The 27,810-nt window shown below is 33.5% G+C and overlaps 1 protein-coding gene and 1 long non-coding RNA gene across 2 annotated transcripts in view; one reads left to right on the top strand and one right to left on the bottom strand.

Moving 5' to 3' along the window:
- MIB1 (MIB E3 ubiquitin protein ligase 1) overlaps window positions 1–27,810 on the bottom strand; it is a 110,883-nt gene that overhangs the window by 25,970 nt on the left and 57,103 nt on the right. Inside the window, exons 11-12 of the mRNA XM_019741227.3 lie at window positions 24,475–24,672; window positions 21,840–21,991 (exon numbers count right to left, since the gene is read on the bottom strand). Of these exons, the coding sequence (XP_019596786.1) occupies window positions 21,840–21,991; window positions 24,475–24,672 (350 nt within the window). The remainder of the gene's footprint in view (window positions 1–21,839; window positions 21,992–24,474; window positions 24,673–27,810) is intronic.
- Window positions 9,337–15,323, top strand: LOC109452368 (uncharacterized). The gene is made up of 3 exons (XR_002138131.3): window positions 9,337–9,618; window positions 10,127–10,296; window positions 11,423–15,323. It is a non-coding gene; the product is annotated as an uncharacterized LOC109452368 (long non-coding RNA).

The raw sequence follows: 27,810 nt of genomic DNA, 5'->3' as shown, positions 1-27,810 counted from the left end.
ATATATTGAGTATTACAATTTTAATACAGTTTTCCTTTCTTAAAATGTATATACATTTTTTGACAATGGGACCCTCTGAATATTTTTAAAAATTGAAATCAAATGAAAATATTCCTCTTTAAAGAAAATTATGCTTAGAGATGAACAAAAATTCAATTTTCTAAATCTCAAATGTACAGCCTTTTGCTATTTTAAGAAGTAAACAAACTGGAGAATAGAATCAAAACAAAATGGGAGTGCTACAAAGGAGAAACATTATGAGATGGGGAAAAACCAAAGGGTTAAGAAATATACCCTAATAAAGACACAATTTTGGCTTTGTGGAATCTCTTAGGTTCAATTTGAATGGTATATATTAATGAAAGAGTTAATAAAGAACAACCAGGTAAAACAATATCAAAGTAGAAAAAAAGGGTGATAATCAAGACAAATTTTATGTAGCTGGCAGATTATCATGAACTCTGCAGAGTTAAAAATCTGACATATATCATTTAGTAGTGCTAAGTCCAGTTGATAATCAAAACGCACAAAATAGTCATTATAATCTAATATTTAAAATTTAAGAAGCAGTAACAAAGTATTTCCAAAACAAAAAAGATAGTTATGAGAGAGCAGGGGAACTAATTATCAAGAGATGATACCTCTTAAAGAAAAAGCTAGCCCATCCCCAAAAAAGAAAAGTAAAATTAGAAGCAACTTTTCTTGCCACACATCAGTAATTTTTCTTAACAGAAATGTTTTATGTGGAAAATTCATAATTTGGAAAAAAGTCTCCCTTAACATATTTATCCACTAACTGTTTTTGTTTTTTTAAGACTGTGGCCTAAGATGACTGGTCTTCCTACAAGGAGTGCTGGACTTGGCATAGGCAGTATTGGTGTGTGCATGTGTGTGTGTGTGAATGAATCTTTCCCCACACCTGAAAAAGGCAATAAACACAGAAAACAAAAGCTTTTAAAATTGTTACAATAGGGTATAAAAGGGAAACAATAGTAAGATACATATTAGAATCGTTTTTTCTAAGGTGATACATATGAGAGATAAAAATTTGCAATAGAGAAATATTATGAACGCACAGAGAAACAGTCTGAAAATGCACAATACGTGTAAAGGAAACTGTAAGTCTCCACAATAATGAGACTAAGGCCTAACATGGCCCAGACCATGCTTCTTTAATGGCAGTCTACGAATCCCATGTAGAAGTCTACGAAGTCTCAGAACAAGCTTTGGAGGATCAAAGAACTTCTAAAATTGTACTCAAATTTGGAAGTTTATAGCTTTTAGCAGATTTTTAAACAGATTTATGATCCAAAGTATATTGAGACTCACAGCTTAAAGACATCCTTCAGTGCTATTTACTGAAGTCACAATCATTGTTTAGGAGTAACAGACTTCTTAGGGAATCTATAGAGAAAGCTATGGACTCCACCCCCCAAAAAACTGTACATAAAAATCTTAACCTACAATTTGAGATTCTACCAACCTCTAAATCGTATTCATGGACCTCATACAAAGCTAAGGTTTCCTGCTTTAGTTCGCTTTCAATAATTATAAAGATTCTAATCCTAATTATTCAGTGGATTAAAGCAAAATACTAGATATTATAAAGACTTTGACTCAGATTCTTAATGGGGAAATTACGGTACATTATACTACCGAATGTTTGAATTTGACATAATCACGACACTAATATACATTACATATTACCCTACACATCCGACCATGTGAGAAATAGAATTTATAGGAGTTTTATGATTTTTGGAAATTTTTAAAGATGCCAAGTATGAAATCATGTGAAAAAAATGTTTTATTAAAAATAATGTAAACACGTTATTTATATAAAAATTGTGATATAACTATGTTGAAAGAAATGGTAGTAGAAGATGCTCAATTTTAAATCTTTATTTTCCATGACATGAAATCAGTAAATAATGTCAATAACTGATAAAGAAATTGCAGGGTTAAGTTGTAAATTATTTGGTGGTGGGGGGACAAAGATGAAGAGGGATAAAGCAGAAGACAGTTCTCTTTCATTATAAGCTTTGTAGTATTTGACTTAAACATGTGTTTAGTATATATTAGTTTGATCAGAAATAATTTTAAGTTGAAACACTGGGCTTACTACATTAAAATCTTTTTCATTTGCAACTTTACTCCTTGTATCCAAGATATATGTTACGTTTTAAATTATAAAGTGTGGTTCATGCTAATTTCATCACATTTTTAAAAGTCACATTATTGAAAAGAAAGATTCCTGAGAAGTTAGTTCTTTATGGAACCATGTTTCCCACCATCTCCCATTCCAGTTACAGGAGAACATTCTCAGATTACACCTCCAATAGCTCAAAGGCAGGAAAGGGAAAGAGGAGCGATTCCTCCTCTGAGCTTAAGCTGTCTGCTGAGATGCAGCCATCACTTCCATGTTCTTCCGGTCTTGCATTTCGTAAATGAACAAGCTAGGGAAAGCTGAGGTCCCTCAGAAAGAAGAGCCAATGGCTCAGAAAGTTACTAAGGCATTTAAACATAAATATATTGGAGTTCTTGAAAGCATATTGCTTCTCTGCTCTCTCATTACTTCGTGTCTTTTACTCCCCCCACCCTTAGTACAGTATGTATAACTGAACTGTCAGAACAAAGGAAATGTAGAATTCTTGGCTACTGTTGGAAGTGACAAAAGCAATCTTAGTCCCTTCTAGATCACATTCTATAAAATAGATTAAGTTCTAATATTAAAATGCAAAATTCACATTTTTAGGAAGCAAGTTTCAGAATCAATCTATTTGGTTAATTATATATATATGTAATTATATATATATGTAATTATTATATATATAATTACATATATATATATATATATATATATATATATATATATATATATAAATTGAAAGAAATTTGGCATTAGTTCATCCAAATGCCTCATTTAAAACTGATTAAGTAAATTATTATAATACTAGCAAGGGATTTTAAAGAGAAATGATAACTTCTGATTTCCCATAGATACAGTATAATATTGGCAAATAAGGTAAATACATCAGACAACAGAAAATTAAGTAAATAAAACATAGAGACAACTAGAGAAGAAGAGATTTGTAGAAGGCAAGATCCAGAAGTCCAATGGGGATAAAAATAAAAATTTTAAAAAGAAAATAGATAACCACTGGGATGGAATTACAATAAAAAAGATGAAAATTATGTCCTTTTCTAGAAAATAATGATTGGTTAAAGAGTGAAGAATAGTTTGTATGAAGCCTAGAGAAAGAATGAGAAAAATAATTTGTCAGTGTATTGCCAGCATTATTCAAAGAAAGTTCCCTGACAAGTAACCCCAGTATTCTAATGTGCGCTCCAGTAGAATGCTATCGTTTTCAGTACATCGTTATATGAAAGTTATCACAGGTTGATGACATTCTCCATTAATATCATCCAACCAAGAGTCTTGCTCACCAATTTCTAATTTTAATTTAGCTTTTCATAGATTTCTTTTTTTCCCACAGCAGGGGAAAAAAATCTACTCATTAGCTGGTGTATTACAATCCACTTAGCAATAATATTGCTTTCTGTAAATAATTTGGCATTCTGACTTATACATCAATGTCTTACAAGTTAATTAATATTAGTCATCTCAAATCTACTTCTGGACCTATAAGGCTGAGGTTCATACTCTGGCACTGTGAAGCCCCAACTACACACTCTTACCTATAACATCTCTATCTCATATATCTAACTGCAACAAATGACCATGATTCATTATCTAATACCAAAACTTCCATAGAAATCTTTATAAAATATCATAAAGTTGCTGTAAGAATTAAATGAGATAATATAAGTAAAGTGTTTTAGTACAGTCTAAAACTCTTCAATATAATAGTGTCATGACCACTCTAAGATTACAGACCTTTAACCTACATACAAATTCCCCTTTTCTCTTCCTTCCAGTGTTTCTCCTCTATTTTTGATTTGGTTACTCGTATTATCATTTAAGCAGCCACCCATGTCAGAAACCTGGGAATCATTCTAGAACTTTTCTTCCCCTCTTACTCCCACATTCAATTTGTCCTGTTGATTTTCCCTTTTAAAACTAAAACAATTCTTTCCCACAGATCCCAGTATTCTTTAGATAGGCTTTCACTACTTTTCCTCTAAACATTTAATACAGCCCCCTTCCAAAAATCTATCTCTCCACCTCCACACAAATCTGGCCATTTCACAATTTTCACAAATTCAAAATTACCAGCATTCAAATAAAAAACACTTCCTTTAAGATAACTAAATCTTTTTAAGATAAGACTGGTCTTGATAAAAATTATTTTAAAATATACTTTCTTAATATACGTTTAAAAAAATATGAGACTAAGTTTAAATTTTTCTTTTTTCCCCCCGCTGCTTCTGCTCCACTGCCCCCCACTCTGGTTCAAGGCATTGTTTCTTAGTCCAGTTGCGTAGGACACAGCTCCCTGGCCCATGCTGGTATTATGAGCCTTGCGCTCTCGCCGGCTGCCGGCTGCCAGCTGCTGGCTGCTCCTGGCAGCACAGCTCCAGAGAGAGCTGTTGTTCACAATCTTAGCTGTAAAGGGTGCAGCTCACTGGCCCATGTGGGGATCAAACCGACGACCTCAGCATTAGGAGCACGGCACTCCAACCATCTGAGCCACCTGGCAGGCCCCTTAAAATTTTCTTGATAACTCAATTAGGTTATAGCAAAATCAACTCCTGATTAACTGGTATAAGTTGTGCAGAAACATTGCAGATAACCCCAAATCAAATTTAATGAAAAAGTCAATTGTCAACTAGCCAGGAGTGGGCACATTAACTTTTGTTGTTGCTGTTTTTAAATAAACTTTTTATTTTAGAACCATTTTAGTGACAGAAAATTGTGAAGACAGTACTACAGAGAGGTACTCATTGTTAACACTTTACATTAGTAAGGTACATTTGCTACAATTAATGAACCAACATTGACTATTATTAACTGAAGTCCATACTTCATTCTGATTTTTTTCCCTTAGTTTTTAGTCACTGTTCTTTTTCCGTTCCAGAATACCCCATTACATTTAGTTGTCACGTCTCCTTAGATTCCTTTTGCCTGTGACAGTTTCTTGTACTTTCCTTGTTTTTGTTGACTTTGACAGTGTTAAAGAGTATTAATCAGGTATTTTGTAGAATGTCCTTCAGATGGAATTTGTCTGAGCTTTTCCCTACGATTACACTGGAGTTTTAAGTTTTTGGAGGAAGGTCAAAAAGGTAGTGCCATTTCATCACATCACGTTACATCAAGGGTGCATAACATCAACATGACTTACCACTGTAGATGTTGACCTTGATCACCCAGTTGAGGTAGTGTTGACAAGTTTCTCCACTGTAAAGTTACTCTTTCCCCCCCCCTTTCTATACTACAGAATACTATACTATACATACACTCTTTGGAAGGAAGTCACTATGTGCAGTCTGCACTTAAGGAGTGGAAAGTTATGTTCCATTTCCTTGAGGATGGAGTATCTACATAAATCATTTGGAATTCTTCTACACTGGAGATTTTGGATATATTAATTTTAACAGAAACCTATAACCCTCTTACCTTAATAAGAAAGTCACTAACTAATGCTAATTCCTGATCTTCACTCCACACATCCTGGCAAAAACCAACCAAACAAAAATAAATTAATACAAAGCTTCAACAAAAAAGCCAGTATTTGGGCCCAGCCTGTAAGGTGAGCTAAGGGGAGGTTAAACAGCACAGTCCCTGGTCCCCAACACCCTCACATCAAAAGCAGTTCTGAGCAGCTAGTCTCCTTTCTTTCCATGGGGTAGAATATCATAGAAACCCACAATATAACCATAAAAATCCAATTGTGGGCTGTCGCTGCAGCACTTTAGTTAATTAAGAGAAGACTGGTGTTATGCTACAAGCACTGAGGCCCACAGAGTTGCTGGGAATAAGAGTGGTACCAGTTCAATAAGTCAGTAATTTTATTAAGCCAATACACTCTCACCTGTGGAGTATCGTACGTGAGATATGGAGATATTTTCCCTAATGCTCAAACACTCTTCTTTATTTCTCAAGCTGGTTGTTTTCCAAGATGTTAGGGACATGGATGGTTTAAAGATAAGACCTTACTACCAGTTAAGCAGGCATTTGCGAATAGTGCCAAAGAAGCATTAAGTTCCGGAACAACTAATAGTGGAGCCTAGCATAATCCCTGGCACATGGTAATACTCAAACGTTTGCTGAATGATGAACAAGTAAGTTCTGAGAAGTAGAGGGGACAAGCAGCTGTCTGCATTGGTATGCAATAGTCAAATGGCACTGGGTTCATTTTTAGGGTCTGCCAGGCTCTGCAATCTCTCTTCAGAGAAAGACAACATTTTTCCAAACAAACCATAATAGCTAAACTGTGGAGACCTTATGTATTAGTATTATTTCATGTAAAAGGACATTAAAATAGCACTATAGCACATATTAGGTGTTCAATAAATGCTTGCTAAGTTAATGAACAACCCCTCAAATAATAGTTAAAGCATCTTAGTCCAAAATCCACAAAGGAGCCTATTAAGAAAGTTGATCACAACAGGGTTGCCGGTTTGATCCCTACATGGGTTTCTGTGAACTGTACCCTCTACAACTAGATTGAAACAACTATTTGACTTGGAGCTGATGGGTCCTTGAAAAACATACTTAAAATAAATAAAAAGCTTAAAAAAGAAAGGAAGGAAGGAAGGAAGGAAGGAAGGAAGGAAGGAAGGAAGGAAGGAAGGAAGGAAGGAAGGGAGAAAGTTGATCAATCCCAGGCAGAAGTACTATTGCGTATGCTACAAGTTGGTTAGCATGTAAGAGCCTGAACGTATTTTTGGTTAATATACACCCCTATCTGAATGGATGCAGACAAGAAGTCTAGAAGGGTATATACCAAATGTTGTCCTTGGTAATCACTTTAATAAATGAATATGGATGGTTTTTTACAAACTACAGCGAATAGCCATTACTTAAATGTTTTTTAATTGTTTTGGGGATGATTTATTTTTTACTCACAAACTCTTTTTTGACATATACTATAATTAAAAGGTTCATTAATTTAGCTTAATTTTATTAACTAGGAATTTGGTAATGTAGTAGAATTTAGTTGAAAATGAGAAAGAGATATGCAATGACAATACAGGCTGCAGAAGAGTTGTATAGGTGAATACTTAACCATTCTTAAACTAACGACAACTAAAATTATCTCTTAAATGACCAGTCAGTCCTTATTTCTCATTCTATGCTGTATGCAGGGAACCCCATTTAACTTATCTTATCCCCTTTGTATACCTAATATAAAGAGCTCAAAGTTTTATTGACAAGAACGAATGATGAAACAATCAAATGAATAATCATTTTTCTGAATATACTGAGGCAAGGCTATGAGAGCAACATACTATATTTTTGGTGTATGCTCCAGTCCCAAAGACCGGTAATTCCCTGATTTCATTATTACAAAACAAAGCAACAGCATGGCATAGTGGTGAAGAGCAAATTCTGGCACTAGCAAACTGAATGGCTGGTGACTTGAGCAGGTTTTATGCCTCAGCTTCTTCATCTATAAAATGTGGGAAGAATCACAGAATCACAAATCCTGTCCGATAGGTTTGTTATGAAAATAAAAAAAAGCTTAGAAGAGTGCCTGGTATTTAGTAGATTATATAAGTAAGTGTTTGCTGAGAAAAAAGGAGGGGAGAAAACTTTCACTGCTTCAAAATGGTTAAATTGCCAAATATCTACAGAAACATTCTTTATTATCACTGTTTTAAAACAGCCATCCAAAATAATTAAACTGCCATGGTATTAAAAGCGAATGACAAAAACAATGTCCAGGACAAACTTCCCCTGTAGAAGAATGAGCTTACAAAACTGATAATGGTTTTTCTTGATTCTTAACTGAATCAATACTTAAGAGAATATATTTGAATTAAGAACAAGGTATAGTGGTTTCTCTTGGACATTTTTAGGTTTGTAAGATCCTAAATTTTATCTCAACAGGTTTGTTGGATTTGATGTTATAATATTTTTTTCTCCTTGGTTAAAAAAATAAATTTCGGGGGCCGGCCCAGTGGCTCAGGCGGTTAGAGCTCCATGCTCCTAACTCCGAAGGCTGCCGGTTCGATTCCCACATGGGCCAGTGGGCTCTCAACCACAGGGTTGCCAGCTCAACTCCTGCAAGGGATGGTGGGCTGTGCCCCCTGCAACTAGAAATGGCAACTGGACCTGGAGCTGAGCTGCGCCCTCCACAACTAAGACTGAAAGAACAACAACTTGAAGCTGAACGGCACCCTCCACAATTAAGATCTTGAAAGGACAACAACTTGACTTGGGAAAAATGCCTGGAAGTACACAGTGTTCCCCCAATAAAGTCCTGTTCCCCTTCCCCAATAAAATCTTTAAAAAAAATAAATAAAAAATAAAATAAATTTCAATGTTAAAATTTACAGTGAATATGCTATTAAAATTTAGGGCAAAAGCATTTTTCCTCTGAGACATACACCATGTGCCAAAGTTATAGATAGGTTAATGACTATTTAAGTCTCTGATGAAGTGTGAAACGATCATGTCTAAATGCTATTTCAAAAAATTAATGAGAAATGGCAATGTAGAAGGGAGAAAAAAACTACTTCACATCTGAAATAGTATTTAATAATAAAATGCATTTTAATAGTTATATATGTATATATAGTTTCAATATAAAAGTACACGATTATTCAAAAGCATTTCACACAATGTTTGTCACATAAGCACCATAAAAATATTAATTAAAATTGACATTAAAAGTTTTAAGTATTAATAACATTTCCAAGATTTCATTTACGCATTACTCTTTTCTTCCTTAATGATCTCTCACCACCTTCAATATACATGATCTAGTTACCATTCTATGTATTTTCCATTCAAATATTATTTATTAAATTTAAAAAGCATGTATAGTTACAACTAGCTCTAAAGATACACTATAAAATCCCTTCAGACCTTCAGCTATGTAAAATATTATCCATAATATATTTCACCAACAAAAAATTCGGGTTATGAAATATAATTTGGCAGCAGAGAAATTCCACTTATTCCATATGTCTAAAGGCTATCTTGCTACTAGCCAGGGTAATATTTTTCCTCTTTCCTTTTTTCTCTGCAGTGCTTCTAAGTATAGTGACAGCCGCATCAGGCTTTCCTAGTCTCAGCGCAAGCTCAGTGAAAATCTGGGAAATGTAAGTGGAAACATGAGAGACCGCTTTATTTGGCAGTGTTTAAAAAAAAAAAAAAAAAAAAAGGGCAGGACAAATGGCAAAGCAGTGTTTGGACTGCAGGATGAACAATCAATAGGCAGAAAGCAAGATAGAGGCTTCCTCAGCTTTTGGATCGACAATCGACAGCTGAGAGACTATTTTTTGCTATGGTTGACTAAATATGGTCAGGGAAGAGAGAGGCACAAGAGAGCCTGTTTGCCTGGGAGTGCATGTTTCAAATGCTTAGCTGCCTATAAAGCTGTAACAGTTTAGCCTGTGGCCACTGAGGGAAGAATTTAAGTTAACCTCTGTAGTGACCATGTGGAAATCCTGACCTTGCTTGCAGACTTGACCTCTGGATATGACAAGGTAGCTTCAACACAGATCTACCATTTAATCCTGGAAACTAAAACCCAAAAAAAATCTCACAGCAAGAAAGATGCAGAATATTTCCTGAGAAGTCAGAAGAACCCAATGTATTCTGGTGGGCAAAGGAAAACAGAGTGAATGTTTACAGTTACTTGGGAGGGAATGAGGTTGTGTTTTGTTTTTTGGCTTTTTGTCTCTTTTAGACTATAAAATTAACTTGCTCTGCAACTTTTTCCCCCTCTTCTGAAGTATTTCATCTGAGAAATAAGTGAGGTTCATTTTCTGTGACGTTGTAGCAACCTTCCTTGGTTACTTAACTTTCTTTACAGCAGATACAAGGTACTCAGATCTGTGAAATATTGGTAATATGACATTCCAAATCAAATGGCCAACGCTGATTCAATTTTACTGTAGTTTCTTTTTTTTTTTAAGGGTAAGAGAAGGGAGAGGGAAAAGATAGCTGATTTGTTTTTGTTTCTTCATTTGTTTTTCAAATTTATCTTAAAAGGTGAGGTTCTGTGTTCACGGTATTTCCCTCTTCACTGGCTCATGAGAAGAAGTGCTGAATCAGCGGATAGAGTGAAGGAACAATCAGGATGAGATGGCTGCTGCTGAAGTGACTCTCTAGGTCATTATCTCTCTTCCTGCTGCAAATGCTGAATGACACTAAGCTTCCAGGTAACAGAGTACCACAAGGCCTGTACTTTTAAGGATGCTTATGGCTTTCTGCATGCTTACCTATTATTGACTCGATATATGTTTTTATTGTTAAATTAAATTCTATCTGGACATAGCCTAATTTCACAGTTCGAGTAGAGCTTATATAGTGTAAAAATGAATGTTGCTCAAATATCATGACAGATAACTCTTGATCTCAAAAATGTAGAAATCCATTTCTGTCATTTACATTATTAAAAATTTAGTCTTTGTAGTTTCAGATTAAATGTTGATTTTGCATCCTTAGCAAATTACACCCTGCTTTGAAAGTATGCTACCTTTTAAAAACTGTTAACTATTTCAAGGTTTAATCAATCAAAAAACTTGGCAGAACACAAAATACTTTTTAATACTTACTCTTAACTGGCCACAAAAATAAATTAGAATGTGCAGGGTGAAATTATAATGCTGCATTGCCGAAACTGCTGTCGTACTGGGCCATCTCCTGCTACATTCTGATTTGCTCTCTCTGAGCTGCACTAGCTTCTTCTCACAGGCTGCAGATATTCTACTTTCCCTGCCTTTCTTTTCCTCCTTTCCCAAATCTCTTACAGTTTTATTTTAATTTAACCATTTACCACCTCAAAAATTAAAGGCAACTCACCTACAATTTCTTTTCATGTTAAATGATCAAGCAAAAACCTAAGTTTTAAAACCTTTCAGTTCTTTTAAGTAAGACTTTGGACATGTTAACTGTTCTGGTAGTTATCCTTTATATTTAAAAAAAAATTAAAGAATCAAAAAAACAAAACTCATTAAAATCACGTATTTATACATCTACTGGGATTTGTATTTAACCCAAAGAAAAGCAACAAAGTGCAAAATTCAGATAATTAATGAAGACAAAGAAGTTTTCAAATGATCATGAATTCTTATCTGTGACCTTAAAAAATACTAACAAAAAACTCATCATATTTAAAAATCCAGTTCACTCACACTCTAAAACAACATGGTTTTTCTTCTTGTCGTTTCATCTTTAGAGCCAACATCAGAAGAAGTACTAATTGAGTAATTGGTTAAGTTTTTAGTTAAGATACCTAGTTCATAAAAAGCATCTATACCAAATTTAATTACTGTCTACTTGCAGGATCTAGAAGCACACTACAAAAGAAGAAGAAATTTGCTCTGAAGACTATGAAGAAACACTAGGCTGATCTTACCAATTTCTGAAGTACACTCTAAAATTCCACTGATTCTATGAATTTGTTGCAAAAGGAACCAAACCAGGACAAACTTCAACAGATAAATAGTCATTGCTTAGAAGTGTATGTATGTCCACCAACAAGGAACCATAAATGGCATTAATGCAATGCTTCAGGTAAATTTTTCATAAAGGTTAGTCTTTGATAGTCTCTGCAAATGATCTACCATTGCTCTACATCAGTAAGCTAAACATTTTACTAACAAATGAGAAAATAAAGCATTTCATGTTTTTACAGCTATCAACTTAGTAATACCTACTCAGAGTACATACTTCTTTATGTACCCATATGAACATACAATGCTATGGAATGTAAAGAAGTATGTATTTTTGGTAGGTAATAAACCACCAAGAGGGAACTAAACTGCAGCTAAAAGAAGCCTTTGCTTCTTTTCAATGACCTTCGTATGGTAAATTAACCTAGAATCAAAGAGATGACTTTTGGAAACAACATCATAAAAATGTACCTACTTCTTATAGATGAAAACTGTCACTAAGATTTATAATTTGTGAAGAAAAAAGCTCTACTGAATTAGATTTAAAATGATCATGAAACTCCTTTTAAATCTTTTACATTTAAAACATACTAAATTTTACATTTTTAAATTAAGTACTCACATGATTAAAATTTGAATACCAAAACAGTACTACTAGCACAAAAGAATGAGAGATACACATGACCTATCTTCTGTCTCCACGATTTGATCTTAATTTAACTATGTAGCATTAGTAGGGTTGATTGATTTGTTAAGAAAAAACAAGTTATAACAAAAGCTGATTTCACTTACATTTTAACAGCTATTCTTCATATTTTGATCAATTTATAATTTAATGTTAGAGGAATTTCTGAAGCAAGGTTTGCTGTTTTAGGTTTTCTTTTCTGAAAGCTATAGACATACTCATAATTTTAAAAGACTACCTTTTAAGTAAAATTCTACTCTCAAAGAAAAGTGGTCCTCGTCCTTCTCAAGTTTATCAGGTCCTTATGCTCAGTTAGTACACAGAATAAATTAAAACATAAGATTAAGGCACAAAAAATGACAAAATTCTGGACCACAGCTGTAAGTCAACAGGGCACATTTGTAACAGACGGACAAATATTTAAAAGAAATTAATTTATTATCTATATTATCCTTGAATTTGCTTTAGCCAAAGGGGACACACAAAATGAAAACACTATCGTCAAGAAACCAATTTACACTGATAGAACAACCTTCTTTTAGTGGTACTATGCAATTACAACTCAATTTTTATAAACATGATAGACATACTATTTACAGTACGTTAGAGATATCAAAATACTTTCTGCATTTTATACAAAATTATAACTAAGTTCTTAACAACAGTTTATAAGAGGCACCTATTTTAGCTACTATGATAGATTTAGAAAAAGAGAAACTAATATTCTAAGCATTTCTTACTAAAAGTATTATTTCAACGGGAATATTTAGACATCTAAAAAGCCTAATATTTAAAAACTTATGTGTCACAAGTTGAATAGAAATGGCTATAAGGTTAGCAACTATAGTTAATTTTCTGTTAAGATGAGATAGTTAATTATCAAAACGTGATTTTCATTTTATCAGATTATAAAAAATGAGAATGGCTATTATGTAAGATAGCATGTTATTGTATGTTTATTGACAATTATAAAAACATGATTTTAAAATTCTGTATTTTCAAAGAAAAAAATTAGTTCAAAGCTTAACACTTAAGCAGAGCCCTTCTTCTTGATCTCCCACAAACGGAATGGGAAGCTGCACATTCAAGTTTAATTGTACATACCATAAATACTAAAAACTGAAAATATATACCTCCAAGGTAGAAGTTTCTCCATAAAACGATTCAAAGATATTACACTGCACCCATGTTTTATAATGAACAATTATATTTGTTATTCTGCAGGCATAAAAGTTTTTGATAATTAATTTAAAACATCCCAGCTACTAAGACTATTGTGGTTGTAGTAGTAAGAGTATAATATAATCCTTAGAAAATAAAATAACAACATGTTATTCATTTTATAAAGTAAAATTATATACCGATTCTAGCACTTACGAGTTTAACTTAGCATATCTAAGGGTATTTTCAATCACTCTAAAATGTCAAATCCATCACTTAGGTCAGCTGTTCATTTTTAACTGAGTACATATTAAACTCTGGGCATCTGCTGACGCTGGTATAACTCAAACATTTCAACTGTCTCTCTGACAGGCATAACAGATGCTGACATTATCAAATGCTGTACTATTTTTTTTCCATGGCCTCTCCTTGCCCCGATATGGCCAGTATATGAAACTGAACTGCCATCCAAAAGAACACTTGAGCAACTGGATCTGCTAAACAACTCCCATATAACTAGTAAAAATAGAAGCCAGTTTTACTGCTATCTTCAGCACTTAAGTCCAGGCAAGTTAACACCTGTTTCACTTCCATTAGAATAAATAATGGAAAAAGTTATAGTTACATTAATTTCACTAGCAGCAGCATGATACTTACTAAACAACAGATGCAGAATATGCTTAATATATATGAAAACTATATAAATGTTGCCTGAATTAGTACTGACCTTCTCTCCCGGTTTAGTTCAAAACAGTAATTATTTCTTTACTCTTTATATTTCACTGAGAGTACTTACCTTATAGACAAACTGCAATTTCTCAAACTCTTAATTTAAGTAAGTATATTTCAGAAGACATCCCTTTCCAATATTGAAATGCAACACTGAAATCACATTATAACAAAAATTTTCTGGATTGAGTTTTAATGGTAGATATTAATACTCAAATTCATGGACTATAGTCAGTGTATTATTAAGCTGATGATGATAAGTAACTAGGCAATCTGTACAGAGAATTCAGTCAAGGAAATAGACCCTTAAAAGGGTGAAATTACTAACCTATGATTAGTAACACTGAATAAGCAAATACAAAGAAAAATAAGCTGGCATGCATGGTAGCTGCTTTCAACACAAGTCCAAGCATTACACTGAATACACGTGCAATCTATTTATAAACCAAAGGGCAGAGGTACTTTCATAGACCTAAGCATAATACTAAAAAAAAAGCAGTGGCAGAAAGGTGTGACTAGCAGTACTTTTCCCCAACCTGTTAGCTTATTACTTACTACTGCTTAGAGATAAATAGAAAACATTATTCTGAAATGCATTAAGTTCTATTTGTTCCTTTAAATGTTGTTGGTTTTGAAACAAGGTTATTGTCTACATTTAAGAATTAATTAAAGGTGTCAAAAAACAAAGATGAACACTGATAATTTCTTAATGCATTAATAACATGTTAAAGGGTAAAGACTTCGGCACTTTTAGAGCACGCAACAGTAGGAAAAGTACCTTCAAATAGAGAATTTTGCCTTCAGTGACTGAAGTACTGATATAAGAATCGCTAACATTTTGTAAAAGGCCCATAATGATAACTTTACAAATAAAACGCATGTTCACTGTTTTGAAGTCCAAACTAGCAGCACTGCAATGCTTTGCTAGAGCTGGTAAAATGGAACCAAATCGCCTCTTCAATGGATTTGGTCCCCTTCAACCAGCTGTAGCTATGCATTGATTACTACCAGACAGCCAACGTTTTCATTTATGAGTATCAGTCACATGTCAACTAATTTCAACTTCTTTAAATTATTCATATTGTGCTTTAAATCAAGTAACTTGTTACTATTAATTCCTCTTGTAAGAGCCATAGTGGTTAATGATGTGTATAAAAAGCTTTATGAAAAATATGTGGATAACTTAAAGATTTCAAATAAAATAATTTTACTTATTTATGGTCTCTTGGTATTAAATTTTTTATCTTTTAGAAAAAGAAGTAAAATGTAGACTATGCTGCATAATTTTCAAAAAGTTAAAAAAAAAACCAAAAACCGAAAACTTCCTTCAAAGGAAGAAAACACCTGAGAAAGTCACCTAGAACCCACATGAAATCATAACGGGAATGCCACAACCATGGTTCACATGGACATATTTTTAAATTAAAGAAAAATATAACATTATATAAAATAACACTCTAGAAATGTTGGGTTACTACCTTCTATAGAATTAGCTTTAATTTTACAGCTATTTACCTGAATACTGATTAATACATAAGGTGAAACAGGAGATGATGATACTGAGTATTTTGTGGAGAGACTTAACCGTAAGTATCTAATTTTTTCAATCCCAAACCAAAAGTTTTTAATCCCCAAAAAAGAAAGAAAATGTTAAGCATTGCTATCTTTTACTCGTGTAGCTGTTTCACCTCACTATACTTGTTACCTCAGTTGTAAAATGAAGAACTCTTCTAATAATAACATTTTATGATTCCTCACTCTTTCTGTCTTTTTTGTCCTTCACAAAAACGTATACACAAGCCTCTCTCTCACAATGGAAAGAAAATGAAGGAAGAGGAAAATGACAAGTGATCAAACATCCCTCTATAATAGATAATGTAAAATAGAGACAAACATTTCATCAATTAATGAAGGGTTACTGATGGCAAGTAGTAATTTAAAAATCTAAATAGTCACACAATCCTCAACTCTTGACCACTCCTCTATTTCAAAGTGAAGATCGTCCCCTAAAAAAATGTGGGCAAAGGAAGGTCTATGTAAATAAATCTTATCAACTTAATAGGCCTTCTTACAATAATTAAATCTCAGTAACATTAACTATATTAATGTATTACAAGGCACACTATGTTTGAGAGTAGATGCATGAACATGAGAGAAAATGGACATATTGTGAGTATACTATCATTTAATAGCCTCTCAGCTTTTTAAAAATTTTTTTTATTAGTTTCAGGTGTACAAAACAATGTAATAGTTAGACATTTATTATTTATATCCCTCACACAGTGATAACACCCCTCCCCCCATCCACTACCCCTCTGACATCGCACACAGCCATTACATTTCCACTGTCTCTATCCCTAATGCTGTATGTACTCCACTTCCTGTAACTATATATATGTATGTATACACATATATATATACATACATACACACACATATATATAAATATACACACATATATATATGCATATATATATTATATATATATAAAATTGTAGTTGACATTCATTATTGTTCAGCTTCAGGTGTACAGCGCAGTGATTTTCTTTCAGCCTGGGACTTCACACTGTTAGAACATGTCCCAAGAATCGTCAACCTGTTCTCAGCTACTTTTTATATATAGCACTCAACATGCTCAGAGTTTATAAGAAAATTATTAAACACCAAGATATGGTCCAAATTATTAAATCTTCCTATATTCAACAAAGTCTCACCTAACAGATCATATTTCAGAATTTAAAAAGTTAAATAAAGGTATCATAACATTCTACAGGGAAAATATGAGTTGCTCACATATTCAGTAAGATTTTGTATGTCTTGTGGAAATAAATAGATAAGTAAATAAGAAATGCCTGTGAAGATACCTTAGCGCTAACCTGAAAATGTATCACATCATGTGGTTCACTCATATTTTACTGTTTCTTCACATTCAATTTGTATTAAAACAATTATAAATAACACTACATAAAGTAACTTTATGATATTGTTACCAGTACCTCCAAAATACCTATCAACTGTTTTTTGCCAGCTATGCACAGCATAGGCTAATTTATTTTCAAGTCTGTGAGGGAGCACTAAAAACTTAAAAGCAGCTAAAAATGCAACATCCTCACAGAAAGTACCTAAGTGATGTGCTGATTAACACCACTAATCCAAAGAAATTTAATTTTCACTTTTAACAACAGAAATAATTTCTGCCCTTCATTTAAATCTGAAATTTTACCCATATACAAAAAGAAAAGATAATATGAGGAAACTCTAGGGAAATGAGGGTACTCTAGGTACCTCTGTAAGTACCAAATATCAGAACACATAAACAGCACTTTCTTTAGTTATGATTTCTTAAAAAAAAAAAACAAAGCTGTAGTAAAACATACTGTAACTGCATTCTCAAATGCTCCAAACTTTACAAAGCATGATCAAAGTAGTCAGTGTCTCATAGCAAAAACATTCTCTTCCCTAATTCTGAAAGAAAAAAGAATGCTTTCTAAGTCCATTTCTCATCAGCTCTTTTAGCTGTCGTTTTATAAGGAAATGTCAAGATCAGCACTGAAATCTGGAATCTCTACTGACCTGCAGCATTGAAATCCAGATTTCAAAGTACATTTCTAAAAGATATAGGACATCTAGATATATTTTTTATGATCAGGAAACCTACACTTTCTTTTAGAAAGGACATCCAGTAATTATTAACTCAGTACTGTGTTACTGTGTTACTGACTTATTACTGAAAGTTGACTATTGTTAACTAAAAGAGAAGCTAGGGAATAGAATGGTACTTATTCACATACAAATTTTGGAAACTTTTCCATATTACTAACCATAATAAATCAAAACAATTATAAGTAAATATTTGTGCTGGTATTAAATTATACTCACAGTGATGTGAATAATTTACTGTAGAAAAAATATTTATTCTAATAAAAGAAAAAAACATCAAAAATAGCTAAGAATTATACTAACTAAAGTGCCATCAATTGTAATTAAAATTGACTATACATGAAGTCTAACAATTAAGCGAAGTAAACTAAAGTATAACTGCAATGTAAAACAAAGATCACAAATAACAAATTAAAAATCAAGGTAACAGATTCATTAAGTTATATAAATGATAAAATGCTTATAAGAAAGGGAAAATTGTTAACACATTTTTAATCATATTTAATATTTTACCAAAAAATGGTAAGTCATCAGGTTCTGGAAATAATAATGTACTATAATGGGTTTTCTCAAGTAAGTGTTAAAGCCTAAGACTTTTTTTTATATTCTGAGTACACCAAAAATGGTACCTTCTATCTTAAGACATTCACCAGCCAGTACAAAGAAAAGAGAATTTTAGGAATAAGAAATTTGATATGAAAAAAAGAACTCAAAACAACCCAACTTGCAATTACAACTTATACATAAGTTATATCACTTTCTGATACTCGTCTGTGTCCAACTAAAATCACACTTTATATGGCAATCTACATTCACAACTACATAAAATGTCTTAAGGAAACAGGAAGATGTCAGGCAGCTTTAACTGAAGTACCACTTTGTTGTAGAATGAAAAGTGGTTTCTTTTTTTTCCTTCTTTTAAAAATGTCACCTCACATCAATTATCTGGTGGGAGAAGTCACTGTTATAAATGTTCAGAGGAATGCTCAAGAATTGAAGAACCAGAAGTAGTATATTTTCTCCTCCAGGTATAGGCTTAGCATTATGAAATATATTACGCCTACTTCCAATAAAGTGAAACAATTCAAAATATTTAAAAGTTACTCATTTCCTAAACTCTCCAATTTTCAGTTTATCTTAAACTTTATGATTTAATATTTAACCTACATTCCCTCCATAAAACCTTTTTACCCATCCTAATCTGAAGTAATTGCTCTGTTTCAACTTCTAACAGTTTCTCTACAGAATTTATTTTGTAACTGATCATATATACTCTTGTGATATCTAACACTGTCCTGATTGTAAATTAAGAATAACATTTATTGAGTCCCTACTATAGTCAAGGCATTGTGGGGGACATACAGATGAATATGAGTGCCTACAATCTTAATAAAAAGAAACAAAAGGGCACATACTAAGGGACTGCAAAAAGCAGATTATTGGTGCAATAAAATAAGAACACAGAACAAGGAAGTATATGGCAAACAAAAAATAATTTCACTGATGAGATGTAGAAGCTTTGAGAAAAAGATGGTTAAAATAAAGAAGGGGGACAAGGGCATCCTGATGATATAAAATGCTTAAATAAATGCAGGAAGAAAGCAGACAATTTTAGGAAAGAAGAGCAGTATAATGTAGCTGAAGGGCAAGTTGGGCAGAGGGCTTTTATTTAGTGGGAGATAAAGTTAGAAAGGCTTAGGACACACCAAAAGTGGTTATGAATGCCAAGTCAAGGTGCATAGCTTTGATTGTATGTACAATAGGAATCAACTAAAGATTTGGGAACAGGAGAGGGGAGTCCTTAGATCTATGTTTTCAGAATGATAATTTGTTTAACTATATGAAAATTAAGTCACAGATAATACTGAAATCAGGGAGAACAATTAGAAAGATATTGTAGGGGCGGCCAGATGGCTCAGTTGGTTAGAGCACAAGCTCTTAACAACAAGGTTGCTGGATCAATTCCCGCAAGGGATGGTGGGCTGCGCCTGCTGCAACTAAGCCTGAAAATGGCAACTGGACATGGAGCTGAGTTGCACCCTCCACAACTAGATTGAAGGACAACGACCTGACTTGGAGCTGATGGGCCCTGGGAAAACACACTGTTCCCCAATATTCCCCAATTGGAAGGAAGGAAGGAAGGAAGGAAGGAAGGAAGGAAGGAAGGAAGGAAGGAAGGAAGGAAGGAAGGAAGGAAGGAAGGAAGGAAGGAAGGAAGAGGGAAGGAGGGACAGAGGGAGGGACGGAAAGAGGGAGGAAAGGAGGAGGAAATTGTAATAGTCTAGGTAAAAGCGGCAAATACTTAATAAGGTCAACAACAATGGAAATAGAAGGAATGGAATGGATTGGAAAGACCTATAAAATAAATGAAATTTTAGAACTAATTGGAAGTTCAGAATTAGTGAGAGAGTAGTAAAAGATAATCCTAAGAGAAGAGGCAGCAAGGGGATTGATATGTTAAATAGATCCTTAGTTAAACCATTCACTGTCCATGTGTTTCAATCTTGCTTCACATATACAGCACAATACAGAGAAGTAATAAAAAGTGGTTAAGAGCTATGATTCTAAAGTCAGACAGACCTTGCTCAAGTTCCAACTGCTCCACTAGTCAGCTGCATGATCGTGAAAAAGTAAATTCACCTCTTTTATAAGCCTCATATTCTTCATCTATAAAATCAGGACATTAATACCTGCCCCAAAGGACTGTTCAAAGAATTAAATGAGGTAACGCACATAAACCACCTAGTACAGGGCCAGGCAAGTGGTAAATGCTATTATCATCGTCTCCTATTTGAAAGGCAGGGAACATATAATATTATTTTGCCTCCTTCACAATATGAAGAGTTCAAATACTTGTAATTTAAAAAAACAAATCAAGACAATCTAAAATATAGCCATTTATTTCACCCTGTATTATATAACCACTGTTAGGGGTGCCAACTAGCAATACCAATAAAATCCTTTTGTTCTCTGTGCTCACCCTCTAGTGGTGATCCTAAGAAGCTAAAAAAACAGCAAAAAATTAGAAGGAAACACGATATAAAAATGCAATATAGAACGAAAGAATAAGAATTCATTAACTACAGTTAATAATACTGTATTGTATATTTAAAAGTTGCCAAGAGAGTAGATCTCAAAAGTTGTCATTACAAAAAAATAAAATTGTAACTATGTGTGGTGATGGATAGTAACTACTAACTATGCTGTTTTGCAATATATACATATATTGAATCATTATGTTGTAAACCTGAACCAATACAATGTTATATGTCAATCACATCTCAATTTTTTAAAATTCAGGATAGATTAAATTATAAAAATAAACTTCAAAGTGAACATTTCCCTCAGTCAAAATATATAGACTTGCTTCAACTATAAACAAAAGATATCTGATGCAGAAAGTTCTAAAAATGTTTTTCAAGGTAAATTTGTGCCAAAAAATTCATTCATGAAAAGTTCTAGGCTAAAGTAAAGTTAAGCATTTGCCTTTTCTGTGGGACTTTGCAGATATTTTATGAATTCTATGACTTCCCAAAAGTTTTTCTCAAACTTTAACCAGCAAACACTTCTTTATTCAGTAGACCAGCTGTAATTATAACAATGGTTGAAGAACATTTATACTAGAAGTTTATATATCTAATTATATTATTAATAATGAATTGGGTAACTTAGTAGTTATTTCGCCACAGTTTAAAAAACTAATTACCATGCAAATGGATAATATGGGACTAGAGGACACCCTGAGAATGATTTTGAAGAAACATAAATCTCAAAATGGAATGCATTCTAATTAAAACTTTAGAATTACAGCAAGTATTCCTAATACTTTATATCCATATTTAATAGATATTTAAATAGCCATTTCATAATACTTGATTAGTTTAAGGACCAAAAAAATCATCATATAAAAGTAATCCATTTAATGAAGACGTAATTTCCACAGACCTTAAAATGATTTAAAATATTAAAATAAACCAAAATTATTTTTTTATCAGTATCAGAAAAAAAGAGAACCAGCAACAGAAAAATGTTTTTAAATTGCATATAAAATAGTAAAAGGTGACATCTTTACCTGGGATTTCCTCTTAGTGCAGCATGGTGTAGAGCATTAAATCCATTATTGTTTGTAATGGTAACATCTGCTCCAGCTTCCAGAAGAACTGCGAGGATATCATCACGTTTCTTACTTATTGCATCATGAAGAGGAGTATCACCTTCAGAATCCTGTTTTTTTTTAAGTTTAAAGATATTTTCTTATTTTTCAATCATCACAAGTAATTATTAATACTTATAATGAACTACTAAACAAAGAAACAAAAACAGAAGCCATATCTAACCATTAATAAAACACACTGTATGTTACATTTAATAAATGAAGGCAAGAAACAGCATTATAGTAAATAAACTTACACTCAATCTAGATGGCAAACACAATAAACATGCTGTAGATTTCCAAAGAAAATGAAAAATAAAATCTAGAAATTAAATACCCTCAAATATAATTTAATAAATAACAAAAATAAATGAGGTGGAAAAGTCAGGCCAAAAAAATTCATTAGTTTAAAATGGCCTGCTATGCCATATTCCTACCATTAATTGTTGCACCCTGAAATTCCATTCCAACTCAAACACCAGTTTCAGAGCCCCAGAGCAACGAATTAAAAGTCAGTGGCTCTCAACCTTGGCTGCAGTTGAAGATTTAGCAGTCTCGGTCTACCTTTTACCAAGGTGATTATGAAGAATGATCAAAAGATATGGTGAATGTTTAAATTAAAAAAATTTATTACAGTGAAAGACACACTGCCATTAATCCCCCTTAAAATACTCCCTCTTGTTTCAAACACACTCATCCCATCATTCTTGCCCCTTTCTGAAGCAGTTCAGAAAGTCCTCTTTTTAAGTGTCTTTACTTCATCCTAAATCATGACAACACTCTGTGTCACAGATCACTTCTGGTATATGGCAACTTCTGTCAAATAAAAACATTACGGTGTGTCCTCATCCACCTTATTCACTGGATCTGAGACTGTGTGACTTCTGGCTCTTCCCCAAAGTCAAAAGACCGTGAAAGGGAAACGTTTTGAATCGATTCAGGACATTGAGGCAGCCACGACAGTGCAACTAAAGACACTCACAAAAGAGGACTTCCCGAACTACTTCAGAAAGTAGCAAGAATGATGGGATAAGTGTGTTCAAAGTGAAGGGGAGTACTCTGAGGGAGATTAATGGCAATGTGTCTTTTACTATAATAAATTTTTTTAATTTAAACATTCACTGTGTATTTTGATCATACCTTGTACTTTCTTCATTAACAATTAATTTAGCAGTAAGTCGTTATTCATAATCAGTCATCTGTATAAATGGGTAATTTAGACTTCATTCATTTCATAGTTTCATAAAGACTATTCTCAGTAAAGCCATATATATCCTAACCTATGGCATGTACCACAGTTACCAAATCCAGCCCACCCCCTATTTTTGTAAATAGTTTTATTTGTAATATAAAGCCACACACTTTCATTTATGTATTATAAATGGCTACTTTCATGCTACAATGGCAACACTGGATAGTCGTGAGAGAAATCATATGAAAGCCTAAAACATTATCTCGCCTTTCACAGAAAAAGTTTGCCAGTCCCAGGCATATATTTATCTACCCACATAAGAAACTCCTAACATAAATTCAATCCAGCAATCTACCTTCTGTCCTCCTATCTGGTGCCTCTAAAAATTCATAGTCTCCAACTTGAGATGGGCTCTTAACCGGGTTGAAATAAGCTTCTATAGGCCCTGATCTGTCCTGCATTTTGGTCCTCCACAGTAGCTACTCCAAACCTTTATCAATCGTCTCAATTACCCTTTCTATACCTACCACTCCCCACTCACTCTCAACAAAAGATTTTTCCTCCGATTTTAGACAAAAAAAAGTCAGCAGGGATAAATTCCCTCCGATTCAACAGATTAACACTTCCCAACGCCTCCCCCATCCTCTAATCCTGCCATCCACTTAGAAACAGTTCCAAACCCTGTCAGTTCTTAAATGGCTGTGCCTCAGAAATATTAGTATGTAATAACCACCTAGCTGAAAAAACAAAATCTCTGATTCTTTCAGTTCTCAAACACTCAGTCCCATTACTCCTGTTCTTCATCGCTTCTCTGAGACCAATCCTATTTAATTCATCTGGTTGCTAAAACTTTGGATGGGAACAATCATTTTTTAAGTGATTCTTGCGTCAAAAATTAGGCCCTGCTCTAAATAAACCCTAAAAATCTATATATATTCCAAAACAGAAAATCTTCTACGACTAGACTCATGACTAAACCAAGACTCTTAAAATAAATTAATCTACAACTAAATTAATTTAGATAGCTATGAAGTAACTATTATGAAATGCAGCCTATTACACTTCTTTAAGCTGAGGCCTATTGTCATGTTCAATAAAGTTAAATCAAATCAATTCCTATGATGATATTTTTGCCAGGAGATCCCCATCCCCACCTTTCAATATAAAACTGATCTACGGACACTTCCTTAAAAAGGCTTTTCTTAAAAAGGAACAGCTTCCAATTTTATTATATTCCATACCTTTGGTATCATTTACTATGAATAAAACCTGTAACAAAGCAATGCTTACCATAGAACCTAGCACTTCCCTTTAATAGGCTCCTAGCAATACTTACAGAATGTATTTCTTTAAAGGCTTTACCTGAAGACTGGGGTGACAGCCAAAGTCCAATAAAGTCTTCACAACTTGAAGATGACCTTTATTAACAGCAATGTGAAGTGGTGTCTGTCGGCGTTTGTTGCGAGCATTCAAATCAGCACTGCCTCGATGTAGTACTTCTATAACAGCACCTTCATCTCCAAAAGCTGCATGGTGAACAGCTCTATCTCCATCTTTGTCCTAAACAGCAGCATTTAAATCTAATTAGTGAATATTTCAGAAAGGAAAATAAAACTTGAAGCTGTAATAACTCATCAAGAACCAGATTAATGTGAGAAAACACAGAATTAAGCCAACAAAATAACTAGGAATTCACTTGAATAGTAGTTAACTCCAAAGATATATGATGAAGTTGGATCAATATATTATGTCAGACATATACTGGACCAATAGTTATTTCAGAAGTAGTTCAAGTCTTCATTACTCCTAATTTATCAGACATGATGGTAAGCCAACACTAGGAAAATGCTGACTTAAATAATGCAACTATATAAGCTTTTTTTTCCATTTAAAAATTTTTACAAAAACCTTTCAAAGACATAAAAAATACACTAACATTAGTTGAGTGATTGAAAAAAGGATGCCAAACAGTGTGATGTTAATTAGCTTAAAGGGGGAGAACTATATCAACTTGTTAACACTGGTTGTCTCTAGCCGGTGAATATGCACTTTTTTGTATATTCAAGAAGAAAAAAAAATATTAAGCACCACCTTACAAGATAAAAATGAAACACAAACCAGCCTAATTCCATACATTTAAAGTTCTAAAACTATTTCAGAGGAATCCAGTAGGTATGCCTCACCTTCTCTAACAGGTATATTTCTGAGGAAATGAGAGGTAGAGAAAGACCGAATTGCTTCAATTTTTTTCAAATGTAAGAAACAACTTTTGAAAGGAAAAAAATGGCATGTCCTGTACCATGTAGATAATACATATATAGTCCATACAAAAAAGAAGTCTCATTACCTTGCTAGATGGCAGATAGAGAAGGGTATTATGAGGGTACTGTCTTTATTCCATACTACATCTCAATTTTTAAAACCCAGAAGTACGCATGCTCTAAAACCTTCTGCAGAGTAGTGGTTCCCAAACCATGGTCCTAGCCCCTGGTGGACTCTAATTTTTCAAGTGGTTTAAAATCCATTACTCAGGATTATTTGAACTACATTTTTCAAAGTTAACACAGCTAAATAAATACTGTTGTGACTAAATACATTTAAAACAAATGAACAGTTCATTCAAAACAGTTGCTAAATTCAAAATAGTTTTTGGTCTTTGCACATTTTTTTCAAGCATATATTAAAAGTAAAATCGCTCAGGTAGGAGTCCACAAAGATTTGATAACCATTCCTAAAAAGGTAGGAAACTACGACTCAGGAATACTTCTACTTTACTAATGTTCCAGCTAAACCAGGATAGGAGTTTTTGCTCCTGTCTACCTTGAGCATAAAGGAACTGGCAAACTACCACATGAAAGATTTAAGATTCAACCTTTGTGCCTCTGAGCATTGTATTTCAACACCCCTCCCGCCCCCCCAAAAAAATGCTTTTAAAAATTTTGTTTTTATGTGTGCATGTGTATCACTAACCTCTCTAGTAACATACGTGTATTTCAATATTTCAGAATTTTAGATTTAAGATCTTCCTAACATCCAATCTGGATTCATTTTGTTACAATTTTTATGTCTGTCTAGTGGTACTACTTCCATTAAAAAAGGCAACATCAATCTACTACCAATCACTGAATAAAAACAGGAATTATTTATGAAGTGTAACATATATTTAGGGGTATTAGAAAACTGCTACTGGAACACTTATGCAGGTCCCATCAACACCTTATCTAAATAAAAAAAGAAACTAAAATATTAAAAACCCTAATATATCAAAAGGAAATAAAAATAAAAATTTAAAGATTTTGGAAAATACATATACATACTGGAAAACAACAGTTTTATTTCCAGGTTTTTCTTTTAAATTAGAAAGCCTCAGTTGCACAAAGACCTTAACCTACAGATTTTGTTGCTTTCTTCAGAATCTATCTGAAGTATTCCAAATAAACCTAAAACATACATCTCATTATTCTGTCTTTGATACTGGCACCAAATGAGGTTTTGAGGGACAAATTATTGCTGACCTCCAAAACGTTACCTAATTAAATCTACAACTGATCTTGATTCTTTCTACCCTCTTGACCCCCCTCTTTCCTCTTAATTCTCCAAAATCTGTTCTTGTTTCAGTCTTCCCTATCTTAGCTGATGGAACCACAGATCATAAGGTCAACAAAATCAGTATTTGTAGGTTATGCTCACCTATTTCCTTGCCCGGAGCCCCTATATGCAAGCACCAAGTTCTATAGCTTTTACTCAATTTATGCTCCTATCTCTTCTCTCTTCTCCAATTCTACCACTAATAAATTCAGGCCTTCAGGCCTTCATTCTCGCTCACCTGAACTATTGCCATAGCTCACCCTGCCTCCACTTACTCTAACTTATCATCTTACTTGACCCTGTATGTTCGTATGCTGTTCCCCAGACTTCAATGCATATTTATCACCTCATTGGCTTGAGAACAGATATCCTTTAAAACTCAGCACAAGCAACCCCTCTCCTATGAAACTTCCCCTCATTCTCACAAAATTAATTTATCTCTCCTTCTATTATCACACTTACTACATGGTAGTATAATTGCTGGTTTCCAAATTTGTCATTTTTATTTGATTGTGAGCTTCTTGGGGACTACAACTGCGTCTTAATCATCTTTATTCCCAGGACGTACCACAGTACCTACTACGTAACTAGTAAGAACCAAAATTGGTGTCGCATTGAGTCTTTAATGTGCCTTAATAAGTCATGTTTTTTAATGATTTTTTTTTTTGTAAAATACAAATAAGATAAAATTTACCATCGTAACCATTTTTAAGTATACAGTTCAATGATATAAAGCACATTCATACTGCTGTACATCCCTCACCAACATCCATCTCTGGGACCCTCTTCACCTTGCAAAACTAAAACTTTAAGCACATTACACAGTAACTCTCTATCCTCCCTATCCAAAGCCTCTGGAAACCATCGTTCTTCTCTATGACTGTTGACTACTCTAAGTACTTCATGTAAGTGGAATCATGCGGTATTTGTCTTTTTGTGACTGGCTTATTTCACTTAGCGCAATGTCAAGGTTCATTTACACTGTAGCACATGAGTCAGAATTTTCTTTTTAAAGGTTGAATAATATTCCATTGTGTGTATATACCACATTTTGTTTAGCCATTCATACATCAATGGACATTTGGGTTATTTCCAAGTTTTAGCTATTAT

This window comes from Rhinolophus sinicus, chromosome 4 (genome assembly GCF_057876585.1).
Source record: "Rhinolophus sinicus isolate RSI-liver-muscle chromosome 4, RSI-T2T, whole genome shotgun sequence".
NCBI lineage: Eukaryota > Metazoa > Chordata > Mammalia > Chiroptera > Rhinolophidae > Rhinolophus > Rhinolophus sinicus.
Note: the sequence above shows the minus strand (reverse complement) of the source record. Positions and strands in the feature narration are given on the sequence as shown.